Genomic DNA, 14,527 nt, shown 5'->3' with positions numbered 1-14,527 from the left:
TCAACTGTAATCCTGTATAATTGTGCAAATTATTATTTTTAATATAATGAGCTTTTTCCTTTAGGCAATAAAGAAAAGAGTTAAATTACTCACAAACTAATAAAGGTTTACCTCCTGAAGCATCAAATTCTGTTTACTCCTGAAACATATACCTTCTCTGCTCATCCACTGGGAGGAAAATTAGCATTTATTTTCCTGGCTAAACAAAAACGGTTAAATATTTGTTGACATCTTTTGATGGTATACTGCTCCTTACATTTAAAAAGATAAAGAAGAAAGTGAGCTCTTGGGAAGAGGCCTTCCCTGCTCTGAATGTGGACTCCAGAGTTTAATTTTAACACACGAAAGCTGCTGCTTGTGTGCAAGGTTGTAGGATGTATTTGTGTCTGCAGTGTCTATATGTGACCAACATGCATGGAAAACAAACTCCCCCTTAGGCTGAGGAGCTGAGTGATCTCTCTTGCATGCCATTAGAGAGTGAAGAAAGGAAAACACTTCCATTACTCCCCAAACCGTGTTCTCACAGGGCGGAGGATGTTACATAACCTGCCGAGATGGGAACGTGAGATTCCCACGGCTGCCTCCTCTTCCTGCAATTCCCTTTAGTGGCAAGAGAAGTGAAGCTCCGACACTTTATCTCAATGATGGGAAACTTTAATTGCACTTAAACATAATTCAAGTCTTGATTCTCAAATTGCTTTGTAGAGTGACTTGGCGTTTTCCTTCTCCCTGGTTTTCAGGTATGGTGACATGAGGAGACAGATTGGCTTTGAAATCAGAGACATGTGGTACAACCTCGGTGAGTAGCCGGGTTTTCTGGGGATGGTGAATATTTTGAATGAGGGGGGGAAGACACTGACCCTGTTTGTCATTGGTGGGCCATCTTAAAAATCCAAATTCCCCTCTTCCTCAGAGCAGTAGCTATTCCTTATAATACCTTTCTTCAGTAAATAAAAGGTGGTAGGGCACCAAAATAAAGGAAATAAAATCTAATGGGTGGGGCAAATAGGAGAACCAATATAGCGTCTTCTGGCATCAGATGAACGCAGCTCTGCCTTGAACCCCCTTTGCCCCAGGGTGTCACTGACATTCCCTCTGCTTTCCCTGTTTCTAACTGCATGGCCCGCTCTCCTGTGACATTTGCCAGCTATCACCTGCTGTGTTCTGTTTTGCAGACTCTACCTCAAAAGGGTTTATTCCCCTACTCAGAACCAGCCCCTGTGCTTAGGTACACTGCCACCAGGTGGTGGTAGCATAACATGCTTGTGCAATTGAAGCACAAAGGGATACATTGTATGTTAAGATAAGAAATTAATATAATTTCCCTGCCTACTTTCATAATTACAAATAACAATCCTCTGTTAAAATTTTAACCAGCGTGGCACGTAGTGCTTTGGGATAAGCTCCTCCAAGAAGGAGGTGGCTGGCTGCAGGTCGGCCTCCTCTTACATCTCTCGTGTGTCTTCGATGAACCTGACCTGACTCTCTGTGGAGACGAAGGTGTCTCTGGCACCTGCCCGCAGGTCTTGGGCTGACACGGTGCCAGGGTCTCCCAGCGTCCCTCCCTCAGTGCCATGGGGGGACTGGCAGCCTCACCCAGGCTGTCCCAGCGGTCACAAGCAAGGCCGGTCACATTTCCAGCCTCAGGATTGCACGGGCTCTACCCTCAGAGGCACAAGGAGCCAGCGGTGGCTCGAGAGGCCTCCTTCTCTCCCCTCGCTGGTGACTCAGCTCTCATAGGAGGAGGGGACGTTTGTCCAGCTCACGCTCTAGTTACCCCGTGGTGTTTCCCTTGTTTCCCCAGAGCTAGGAGCCACGTAGCTGCCTCCAGACCTTGTTTCTGAGATAGCTCCTTACTCCCGGCAGTGGCTCAAGATGCCTTGTGTTCCCTGGGCAGAGCGAAACCACCAGATAGAAGTCAAGCCTGGCTTTTGGTTGGGGCATGCACCTGGCCTCCGTCACTCCTCCCAAGGGCCCTGAGAACAGGCAGTCATTTTCCGAGGGCCAGACCTGTGTTCTGGTTTGTGATCAGCAAGTTCAAGGCGGCCTCCTTTGGCCCTGAGCAGGGCAATGCCGGCTCACCCTTTGTCAGCTTGCCTCGGGGGAGCTTTGACGCATAACCCTTCCTGAATTCCCAGACGTCTACAGGCGTTTACAAAGGAAGGTCATGCCTCATCTCAGGGAAAGTTAGGACGATTTCTAAGTACTCTTTGTTTTTCTGCTTGTATGAAGTTTGAAATCTTTTTCAAATGGGTCTTTACCCAGAAAAAAAAACACACAAAAAACAGAAGAAACGGAAAACCCTGAGGAAAAAGAAACAGACTAAGATACTCAACAGATAATGCTGACAGATATAATTTAAGGGTTTAACAAAAAGCTCCAGGTAGATTTTCAGGCATGAAAACCCACCGCTGAGGGCTAGGGAGGGCTGAAGGATTGGTTTGGACGGCCGTTCTGCTCGTGCTCAGTTGTGGAAGTAGAGCCTGCACCGTTGCATGCTTTGTGGGACTTTGTGGACTTCCTGAGGACCCCAGAATCTGCCCACGGCTCGGCTGGCCTCTGGGAGCGCCGTCACTCCATCCTTAGGAAGACCGCTCGGCAGGCCCCGCCTCGGGGTTCTGTGTCCCCCCACCACCACCACCCCCGGCCTCCTGGGGCTTCCCTCAGTTCTCTGCGCTGTAAGGTGGAGGTTGGCCTGCCTCTTCCAAAAGCTCCAGACTTCTATGGCATCTCTATGCAAAGGCCTCAGTAATTAAATATGTTAGGGCTTTTTAGAACAGAGGAGGCCCATTCTCTCCCGTGATTCATTTTAGTTGATATCTCTGTGTTCTTTCTTGAAATCATGCTTTCTGACAATTGCATTTGTCAAACTGCCCTGGCAGCCCAGGTGGGAGGAACCATCCTGGGAAGAGACCTCTGTGGTCCCATTGGAGAGAGGCAGGAGAGAGCAGAAAGGGGCATTGGGCGAGATGGCAACGGAGGGAGACCGTTGCCGTGGGGAACGCTGGGAAGCTAGGGCTTTGCTAGTTGCCACTTCCAAGGTGGGGTGACGGCAGCTCCACCTCCACCGCTGGTCTCAGCATGGGGCTGTGTGGACAGTCTGTGCGGGCCTCTCACGCTCGCCCTTCCTAAGAGAGTGATAGCTCCTTCTTAGGAGTTGTCGTTCGCTGGCTCCGGGTGCCGACTGTTAGCTGCTCATGCCATGCGCTTGCAGATGAAGGAGACTTGGGATTTGCCACGTAAAGGATGCAGTTAAAAGAGCTAATTCCCCATTTCCCTGTCAGCAGCCGATTTGAATGTGGTGCTTCGCGCGTGGTGTCCGTGTGTCGCAGCTTCTCAGCAGAAACATCAGTTCCGGGTGGGAAGTGGCCCTCGGGCCACATGTAAACCATGACCTAGGCCAGAGCAGGGGCTCGGTAATAGCAAGAAACAGTCAGTCAGCCTATATGGTTGGGTTCCTTGCTAGTAAAATAATTCACTTATTGTTTAAACTTAAAAAAAAAAAAAGCAACCCGTAACAGCATAGACCACCCGCAGGATCTTCCCCAATTAGCTGCTCTCAGAATGGCTAAGAATAGCCCCGTCAGGTCACCTCAGGCAGCCTGGCGCCCCCTGCCCCCATCCCAGGTGTGCGAGCCTGCCAACTGGTGCCATGGCCAAGGCCACCACTCAGGAAATGTCTGACAGCACATCTCAATTTCCCAAGATGTACACAACCTATTTTCTATACAGCCTTAAAAAAAGCGGGGCTGGGGCTCAGGTCTGGGAACATATTGGCAGACTGATCTAGCCAGCTCTGCCAAGAAAATAAAAATAGAAGTCATCTACATCTTACAATTAATATTTTCATCTCATAATTCGTCACCTACCACTTGATCAGTCTGGGGCCGAACACTTCCCCAGACTCTTTCCTTAAGGCTTTCAGATGACATGCGTGTTAGGTTGACATCGCGCCTGGAAGGTGCCGCCACGCAAGCTCCAGGGCCAGGACCCGGGTATGTTTTGCTCGATTTAATGCATGTGCCAACGTACCACCCCCTGGGACAGAGCAGCACAGGATTTTTACCTCCCAAACCTGTCTTATTTGGAGTCCAAAAGGGGAAATCAAAAGCAGACTCTCTCACGAAAAGGAAAAAAAAGGTGCTCATTTCTCCAGCTCTTGAGTTATTTATCAGAGCTGGCTCTGCCAGGCAGCCACCTGGAGCACCTGATCTGCCCTTCGCCCCAACAGCCTCATTTACATTTTGTTTGTTCCACCCAGCACACTGGAGCCCACACAGTATCTCCAGTCGGCCAGGACAAACAGGCTAGAGCAAGGTCTTTATCAGCCAGATTGGGTTGAGGATATTTTTCACACAGGGATTCCTTGCATGGATATTTTTAGAGACTGGACCAATTGTGTGTTTTTCACAGAAACACATATATAGCGGGGCCTACTCAGTTTGTCTGGGTGATGAGATTTTTTGCTCTGCTGGCCCTTGTCTAGTAGAGACTTTCCTGGGAATAAGACTTTGTTTAATGCCCTGGATTTCTGAACAGAGTCCAATCACCAGGACAAAGCCGCAGGTGGAGGAGACCGGGCCTCCCTGAGAAAGCAAGCTCTCATTCCCAGGATTTGTGACTAGAATCAAGACTGTAGGTGGGTTTTAAAGAATTTGGGGGTGGGAACCAGAAGACTGGGAAGATGGCAGGAGGTGAAATATTTGCATTTGTGATCTGATCATTAGCTTGCTCTTCCTTTGTCTCAAAAGGGGGGGGGGGAATGCATCCTTTTCTTCCTTGAAGTCTTTTCTGCAGATGTCACCTTGAACCTCATTGATTCTGAACCTGAGCTGATCATTAATTTGAGGAAGAAATGCTCAGGGGAAATCCATAATGCAAATGTCAAAAAAAAAAAAAAAAGATCAATGCCAAAGATACCCCCCCACAGACCCCTCTGCCCCCCCCCCCCCCACACACACACACAGCCCTGCTTACCTTGGGACCTTTGGTTTGCAAAGCAGCTACAGGTTAAAATCCTATCTGCATTACTGGGAGGGGTCACGATCACAGATTGGGAAACCATGGTTTCTACCACTTATTTTTCCAATCCCTGCATCTACAACCACTTGTTACTGCCTGCTGTGTCCCTTCCAACTTGGAACAATAAAAACTATTGGTGACAGACAGAACTTTATGACACTGAAATTGTGGTTGATGAACAACTTGCTGTCACGATCATCTGTTTTCTGAAACATTGGCTCTGACATTTTTTAGGCATAATACAAGAAAAGTGTCACCTGCGAGAGTGAATATAATAGCATTTTTAAGAGAATGCTCTGTAGCAGTTACATGCCTTTCAGAAACATTAAGCATTGGTGGAGTGATGTGAAATGCGTTGTTATACCCTTAGGGAAAATATTAATTATTTAGCAGAAGTTGAAAATAAGATTTTAATTGTTTACAGATTCCTTATTGAAGGTTACATTTTGTGTGTCTACCCAGTGAAAATTTTAGAAATATATGAGGATTGTATATATATTAATGTAGGTACTTATAATAGTCAAATTCGTTTAATGATTCTCTTTACAGAAATCTGTATTAGCTGAGTTATAAAGAAAACTAAATTCTTTAAAGTATCTACTCTATTTTGTGTTAGCGTAAAAATATTAATAGAAATGATTAACTCTGGATAAGTTGCTGGTTAATAACAAAATGTCACAGATAATTCATGTAAGCATTTAATTTCTTATGCATTCTTCTGTTATATATTGGAAATGATTTTAAATTATAGTGGGGCAAGAAGAAAATAAATCAAGATTTATGAAATTAAAGGCAAGAAGATAGGGTTTATAAAAGACCACTTTCTTCATGGGGCCTACCTCTAAATTTCCTTATGTCACCTTAAATAAGGTTAACAACCCCCCTTTTTTTTTTCAGAAGAGTTTTCCAGAAGCTTCATTGCAGAGGCAGGGTTTTTATGCCACTAAATGGGCTGTTGGTCCCTGCAGTTTCCACACCTAGGCTTTTCCTTAGTTCAAGTCAAGTTCTTTATAAGCTCCTTCTTGGCACCCCCAGCCCTCAGGAATTTGGCAGCAGCACCTGGAAGGTGTGGGGATCCCTGCTAGGTGGGGCACGGGGGCAGGAGGCCTGGTGATTCCATCCTTCTTTGCAAGATCTGGGGTCTTATAAACAGCCCATCTCCTTTTAGAGATTTGCTTTAGAAGAATTTTAATACCCTTTACAGTTACATCAGACAGATAAGGGATTGGCAGGGACGGATGCCTCCAGTTTCATTACAGAGGTAGGTAGATTCTTGGTACCATGACAAGAACCTGTGATGGGGAGTCAGGAAAAGAGGCAGTAAAATGAGAGATGCAGTGCCAGAGACCCAGGTTCAAATCCTGTCTCCTCAGCCCTCATCTTGGGAATAGCACAGTGTCCTTATCTGTAAAACGGGATTAAGAACTGTACACGTCTCGTAGGGTGCTTATGGGAATCCAGTGAGGTGACATGTGCCATCTGCTTCCTATGAGGCTTGTCATGTTGTGAGTGCTCAGTAAACTATTATTATAATTATAATGCTTGTTATTATTCACAATAACAATATATATATTTTTTAAACTTTTGAGAAAGATTTTCCTGAATTCTTTAAAAATCCTATCTGGTCAGGGTAGGTTAGGAGACGAGATTAATGAGGTAGTTATTTAAATAAGGATTTTCCCATCAAACAGTAGTCAAAGGAGACAGAATTGTTCCTATTTTTCAGTTTCACATTCAGATGCCTTTGCTTTGATTTGCTTTGATTGCAATCATTTGTAATGTTACAGAAATCACTCTGCATTACTTACACGGGTGCCAAATAGTAAACTCTTCATAAGATGTCGGAAATAGAAAGAAACCGTTTTCTCTTACCCCCTTGCCTTGCCAGCTCCTGTGGTCTGCACAGTTAGATGCTGAGTCTCCCAGCACCTAGCCCTGCTCTTTCCAAAGTGCCATACCATTAACTGCTCATTTTCTCAATCAATCTGATGTGATGGGATTGATTTGCTATAAAAAACAAGTCATGACAAGGGTCCTTAATATCAGGAGGGATATATATTTATATATATTTTTTGGATGGATTTTTAATAGCTTTACTTATAAGCCCACTTCTCCTAAAGGCTGGAAATCCATATCAAAATCATTGCCTAGGGATGAGGAGTGGGCACAGTGGTCAAGGTCATGATTACCTGTGCTGTTTCATTTTTGCCACTTCAGTCCATTTTGGAATCCTTTTCTAATCCTGAAAAATGCATTTCTTCATTCCAAGGTCAACACAAGATAAAGTTTATTCCAGAAATGGTCGGGCCCATATTAGAAATGACGCTGATCCCCGAGACCGAGCTGCGCAAGGCCACCATCCCCATCTTCTTTGATATGATGCAGTGTGAATTCCATTCGACCCGAAGCTTCCAGATGGTAAGGCCCACATGTGCGAGTGACCTGAGCAGGCGAGCCTGGGCGCTTTGAAGGAGACTCCTACGTAGGTCATTGCGAGCTAAATGTATTGAGTGTGGGCAAGATAAGTCCCTACAGCTTACAAGAGAAAATCCTCTGACTTTCCTTGTTGGAGAAGCTTAAATTTCTTTAAACTTATCTTTAGAGGGGATTGTTCCCAATTTTTAGCATTTACTTACTTTTATCTGGATTTGCCTTCATGTTAAACTCTGGCTAAAAGACTCTTTTTTTCTCTTTCTCGGAATGTGTACTCATATAGAGTTTAGTTAAATGTTATTTTACTCTCTCAGGTTGGCTGCTTATTGCAGAGATATGTTATTTTGAAGCCTGATGTCTTTTCTCTTTATTCTTCTAAGTTTGTGGCTTGGTCCTTAACCTGTGCAATGAGAATTGATGAGAAGACCTCAAAGAAAGTGTGTATAAAGTGCTAAAATCACACTGCAATAACATGAAGGACAATATCTGAACATGTTATATTTGATAAGACACACTCTCTCCTTCCCTGGATTCCATAAAAATAGGAACACTATTTATGTAGCTATGGACAGAGCACACCTTCTGCTACATACACTCACGCACACAGATGCTGGCTTTCTCCTTCATCTACCAGTGGTTTGGCCATGATGCTTTGTAAGAAGCAGGGGGAGAATTTGAAGGGCAGGGGGGCCCCCAAATTGAAACTACCTCTGTTGAAATACAGTAATTCAAGTGAGTATACAAAACATTCAGCATACATCTTTCAGGAATTTTGAGAATAGGAAACAGAACAACATAAATCTAGGTGACGTGAATTGAGTGGTAGCTTGTGTTTGTAAGGTGGTTGAGCCTGAAGTTGTTGGCAGGTTTTCATTCCTGTCTTGGTCCGTCAGGGCTGCCGTGATAGACACCTAAGACTGGGTGGCTTAAACAGCAGAAATTTATTATCTCACAGTTTTGGGGGCTAAAAGCCTGAAATCAAGGTGTCATCATGCTCTGACTTCTCCCAAGTCTGTAGCCTTCTGTTGTTGACTTGCTGGCACTCCATCTCTGCCTCTCTCCATCTCCTCCTGTGGTTTCACCTTCCCTGTCCAAATTTTCTTTGCCTCTAAGACCTCCGTCATGAGGGGCTAAGACCTCATCTAAGTCGGCTCTTTGAAGAGCCTCGTAACAAATACCCGCAGGCCTGGGGGTTAGGACTTGAGCATGTCTTTGTGGGGGACATGATTCATTCAACCCCAGTTTCTATGAATAAATGTGCAGTGATTATATTCATGAATATAGCTTGAATTTCTTTTGAAAGTTTTTCCTATATACATTCTCAAAAATGCAATTACTGATTCAAAATATTTTTTTGTAACTTTTGACATTATTGCCAGATTGCTTTATATCAGTGCTATGAGAGTCAAGCCATTCCACTGCCACTGGCTTTAGAATCATGGGGTCAGTGCCTCTGTCAGCTCACGAGAAGTAAGAATTAGAATTAACTTTTTTCCCCTAGATGGACAATACATCTGGTAAAATATATATATCTACATAGATAAATGTCACTAGCATGGAAAATGGGTTAAAAATCTTAAAAATATATTATGCCATGTGGGATCTAAGCCCCATCTTGATCTAGAGGTGGAGTGGACATTGTCATCCCAAGGTCCACAAGTTGGAGGAATATAATATGGATTGGAGTGGACTTGCTGGTGTTCTACTGTAGAACTGTTGTGACTCTAGCAATGGAAGAAATTGTATCACTGATGTGGAGACGGTGGCCACGGGCGTTGCTAAGGTCAGGAAGAGGGAGGAAGAGGTGTGATACTGGGCATTTTCGGGACTTGGAGTTGTCCTGAATGATATTGCAGGGACAGATGCAGGACATTGTATATCCTGCCATAACCCCCTGGATGGACTGGGGGAGAGTGTGAACTACGATGCAAACTGTGGTCCGTGCGGTGTGGCCGTGCTCCAGGGTGTATTCACCACATGCAACGAATGTGCCCTACTGGAAAGGGGATGCTGGTGTGGGAGGAGCGGGGCGGCGGGGGGGGGAGTGGAGTATATGGGAACCTGGTATGTTTTTTAATGTAACATTTTGTGTGATCTATTTATCTTTTTTAAAAAAGACAATAACAAAACAAAAAATAGATATGTATTATGCCATTTGTCATTGCTTTAAGAGGTCTTTGGGTCAAAATAAGGTCAAGGGCAGCTGGAGTGAAGACATGCCTGAGAGTTCAGTTTTTGAGTTGTTTCCCTTCTCCCTCCCATTCTTTTTTCTCATTCCTGTCTTACTATAGCTTTTAAATATCCTAAGAAAATGTTCTGAGGAAATGCTTCATTTTTTCAATTTAAACAGAGGTCCCTCCCTTCACAGGAACCATGGATTTGCGAGTAAATGACACAAAGCTTATGAAGGCTACATCCATTTTTCCTCCATTCTAAATTCTCTACCCCTGATAGTGGCTTAAAATATACCCAGTAGTAGCAGACCTCTTTCCAGTTTGAGGAATACTCTTGGTTATGCACGTTTAATTCCATCTCATAAACTACAAACAATTTCACTAGCTGAAACTGACTTCCTTGTTGTATGTAAATAAAACACAAACATGAAGACACAGGTTCACAAAAACCCATGGCCAGCCAAGCATGGGAAGCTGCTTCGCCATTTGTTTATTTATGTTGACATTTATTTGACCTTTTGCAGACAAGTGGTAGGACACACCCAAGGTTTTTGTTTTTTTAATTTCTCTATGCCTTTAATGGTTTTTTGTTTGTTTGTTTTGTGGTACTGGGGCCAGGCATTGAACCCAGGACCTCATAAGTGGGAAGCCAGTGATCAACCACACTGAGCCACATCTACTCCCCTGAGTTGTTTTTTTTTTGTTTGTTTGGTTTTTTGTTTCTTTGTTTTTAGTAGGACTGGGAACCAAACGTGGGACCTCCCATGTGGGAAGCAGGTGCTCAACCACTTGAACCACATCCACTCACCCAAAGGTTTTTAAAATGAAGGAAGACAAATGAAAATTTGTAAAGTCTTTCTGCTATATTACTCTATTACCGTTAAGTGGGAGAAGATCAATTTTCCTTTCTATTGGAATACCTCAGTTTACCAGGAAGAATACCAGTGGTTGGAGGGCTTGTGAATGAGCACCCCAAAGCTCATTATCTCCCTTCCCAAACTTGCTGTTTCTCCACCATCCCATTTCTGCCAGCCTCCAGGACACTTGGTTTAATGGGTGCAGGTTGCCCTGGCATGTGCTTACTCTCTTGGCCTCCACAGCCAATTCGTTGTCAAGTCTTCTCGGGTCCTCCAGGATCCATCTGCTTCTCTCAGTCCCTACTGCTGTAGTCCAGGCCTTGCCAGGACCACAGCATTTGTCTATTGACTTGTTCTGTGCTCTGCTCTAACTCCTTTCTTCTCTTCATTCTTTCTGAAGCCCAAGGCATGCCTCTCCTCCTTGTCTCAGTAGCTACTGAGTTGTTCCACATGCAGAGCCCAGTGCACGGGTCCCTGCCTGCCTCTCCATTCCAGGGAGCTCCCAGGATGGGCTGGCTGGCTGCTGTTTAACTAATCCACCACAAACCCAATTATCTAACCTTATTAGTCACATCAACAAGGGCTTAAATTGACTCTACTTTGATAGCAGATGCGGAAACCTAATGGAGTGAGGTGAAGACTTTAGGGATTTTTGTTTTCACCAAACTTTAGCGTTTCAAGCATATGATGTAGCTTGCTTTTTTTAAGGTTGCTGTGTCTTTTAGAATGGGGTGTTAATATGCTCTTGTTCATGAAATACATATGTGGCATTAGACTCTTCAAACTGGAGTCGAGAGAAGGCCAGCTGGATTCAGAAGAAATTCCTGTGCCATTTTACTCAAGATTAAAACTGTATCAAACCACTGGTATTTGAAGAGCATGTATTATAAACTGGCTTTTCTAAATTTCTCCAGAGTTTCTGCTCTTGTGTTCTTCAACCAGAGTGGAGGGCATTTCATTAGAATGCTCTTCACATACATTTTCCCAAGTGTCTGTTTCTTTCTTGACTCTACTTTTGCAAGATAGAGCGTGAAACTTCTTTCAGAAATTGGCGTGTCCTTGTTTATGTCCTTGGCATTACCAAGTTCTTGGACTGAATGAGCCCCCTTAGTGGTAGGATGGCGTGGCCTGGAGTTACCCACCTATGCGCCATGTCTTCCTGCTGACCTGGGGCACTCTTTCTAAGACTGTAGTCAGTGCCTTATGTCAGCGTGATGCGCTTCGCTCTGGGCAGGTGTCACAGGTGGTGAATAAGCTCTGCAAAGGCCGCCAGCTGTGATTCTCTAATGCTAAACGAAAGTCACTTTTGAGGGGCCATGTTGTACAAAGACCTGAGACCAAGGAGTGCCGTTGATCTGATCTGACATGGAGGAGTATGCACCAGACAGAAGCATATGAAAATAGGAAGCCCACACAGGGACAAGGTGGCCTTGAGATCTTCTAGAAATCCTTCTGCCCTGAAATATAATATACTACACTGTGACCTGGTATTCAGACCCTGGCTGTATCTCTGGCTCATCGGAAGGAAGCTGTTATAAGAGAGGGAATGTTGTATAGCTTTTGTGTGTGTGATCTGGACACTCTTGCCCATCCCCACATCCCTACCCCTGCATCCTTGTTTGTGTAATGATGAGGAATGGTGCTTGCTTTGGGGTTTTTCCTCTTCCTCCTTAATGCTTGTGCCTTAGGTACACCAAAAAGCAGGAAGACAAGAATACATCTGAGAAGCTCAACTTGATGTAGCTGGGCCCCTCATGGGTGGCCCTGCCCTGTCCTGCGAGGACATCGTTGACCATTGGCCCACAGGGCCACTCTGGTCACTCTCCAGCCTCCCTCAACACTCCCATGTGATTTCTTTGGCCTGTCAGGCAGCCGTTATGGGTACCCACTCAAGCCTACCACTCCTCTTGTCTAACCCTCCCACTTGGTCTCTGGGTGCTCCAGTGAGCCAGCTCCCTTGGCCATTCTCATTCTTCCAGCCTCTTCCAGATTCTGTCGACAAGTCTTTTATGATCTGGGTCTCCACTCACTCTCCTAAATTGCCCCCTCCTAATGCTCTAACCCTGCCTTTCATTCCCAAGGTCACACCCTCTCTCTGTCTCCTAACAACTAGTCAACTCCTCAAGTCGTCCCTGCAGTGGTGTCACCTGTCCCATGTTCCCACTCCCCCCACCCCCATTCCAGAGTAGCACATTTACATTTAAAGTGCGGACTTCAGGAAATCCTGTTTGATTCAAAGGAGAGATTCTCCTTGTGAAGATTCTAAGATCTGCTAAGCCAGCATGGAAGAGTTTTGGGGGATCAGCCTCCCAGGGCCCCTTATGTCACCCCACAGACAGGTCTGCCCATGGTAGCACATAATGAGCCTTCACCTGGCCTTCTACTAACCTTTCCCCTCTCTCACTGTGACCCTCACCCCCGGAGGGATAACACTCCAAAGCTAAGCCTCGCTGGATTTTGCTTCAAAAAAAAGCAAGAACAAAAAACATCTCTTTAAATTCTCTCCCAGTGTCTTTTTCAGAGAATCCCGTTTGGTATGCCTTTGGAAAATACACAACTAACAGCTGAGAATTGCAGCAAATGACCATGTGGGCTACATAGCATTAATAAAAATGGAATGGAGAAGGCTGTACAGCAAAATAATATTTTCAGTCAGTGAGCTATTTTCTGTTACCTTCGTGAGGGTCAGTAAAATGATCCACATCTTCCAGAAATGCCCACTTTGTTGTAACAATATTGGAACATGAGTAATCTTTGTGTCGTCAACGTTTCTGAGTTCCTGTGTGAATAATCTCCCGCTGTTGCCCATGCCAGGAACTTTACGCAAGTAATTGAATAACCCAAGTCGACGACAGTCTGGGCAGCTTCTGCCATTTGGTGAAAAAATCCAATATATTTTGCACTGTAATATGAATGTGAATAAGTTGGGTGGCAATTTTATCTTCTTTATTCTTCAATTCCTTGGGATTTTTTTTTCCAGTTGTTTGTTTTCAGTGTTCAAAATAACACTTAATATTATTTGTTTGGATGTTTAAAGGGTAAATATGGTGCATGAATTAGGCTTTTATTTCATTGAATCCCAGACCCAAAGTAGTCTGAGAGGTCATAGAAACAAGGGGTCCTGGTTCTGCTTGTTGTTCTTCTTCAAAGCCCTCCAGTAAAGACACACCCAGCTCCTGGAACCCCTTGGAGCAGATCAAACAGGTCTCACTGGGAGGGCCTGCGCGGGAGTCCCTCTACCAGCCTGCCTCCCCACCGTCGCTCCACCTGTGTCGCGTGGCCCTGGGAGCAGCTGCACTGCGTGGCCCTGGGAGCAGCCACACCTGTCTGAAGGCACCGGGCGGTGCGGTGGCCGGGCGGCGAGCGGGCCCTTGGCCAGGCTGCTCTGACTCTGGGGCTCTTGAGTCTCTGGGCTTCAGTGTCAGGGAGCTGCCTACGTAATGGACAGAGGGAGGCATGGAAGAGTGAAATGAGGGATGGAGTGCTAGTGATTAATTGTGTGATTACGTTTCCAGAGCGGTTAGGGAAGAGGAATGCGATAGATATGATCCCAGTAGTGCCTCTGAGTCTCCGAGCCCAGGCGTTCAAGGCTGAGTGAGGGCTTGAGGAGGCCATCAGTATCTTTTAGGATAGCATTGTATGAGCACCGAGCACCAAGGGGTTTGGTGTCCCCAGCTCCTCACTGCCAAGCTTCGTGAGTCCCTTCTTTATGGCCATGTTTTCCACAAGTTGCAATCAAGTGGCTTTCTTCCATGCACCTCCCCCTTCAAGAGAAAGCATGTTGCTCAGCATTCTCATGGAACCAGGCAGATTCATCCTAGGGGTGGAGAAGGCAGAGAATTTGATGGTTCCTTGCCTCCCTCTGAGCATTTTTTCTTGGAAAACAAGAGAAAGGAGAGCACTGTGGAGCAAAGAGCAACAGCGTGCTAAAGTTTATTTATAAAGGGGTCAAAGAAACTCTTTGCTAACATACTTAGTAGATGGTGCTCACAGACTTGAGATTTCATTTAGCTCTTGATCACCTCCAGGCACTTTATCGAT

General features: G+C 45.2%; 1 protein-coding gene across 2 annotated transcripts in view; it reads left to right on the top strand.

Annotated features, from left to right (window-relative positions):
- Positions 1–14,527, top strand: part of DOCK1 (dedicator of cytokinesis 1) — a 522,200-nt gene that overhangs the window by 416,903 nt on the left and 90,770 nt on the right. For both annotated transcript variants that reach the window (XM_058298144.1, XM_058298143.1), the window contains exons 32-33: positions 741–799; positions 7,292–7,440. In XM_058298144.1, the coding sequence (XP_058154127.1) occupies positions 741–799; positions 7,292–7,440 (208 nt within the window). The remainder of the gene's footprint in view (positions 1–740; positions 800–7,291; positions 7,441–14,527) is intronic.

This window comes from Dasypus novemcinctus, chromosome 6 (genome assembly GCF_030445035.2).
Source record: "Dasypus novemcinctus isolate mDasNov1 chromosome 6, mDasNov1.1.hap2, whole genome shotgun sequence".
In the NCBI taxonomy this organism is placed as follows: Eukaryota; Metazoa; Chordata; class Mammalia; order Cingulata; family Dasypodidae; genus Dasypus; species Dasypus novemcinctus.
The sequence above is the reverse complement of the archived record's forward strand: the minus strand, read 5'-3'. Positions and strand labels throughout refer to the sequence as shown.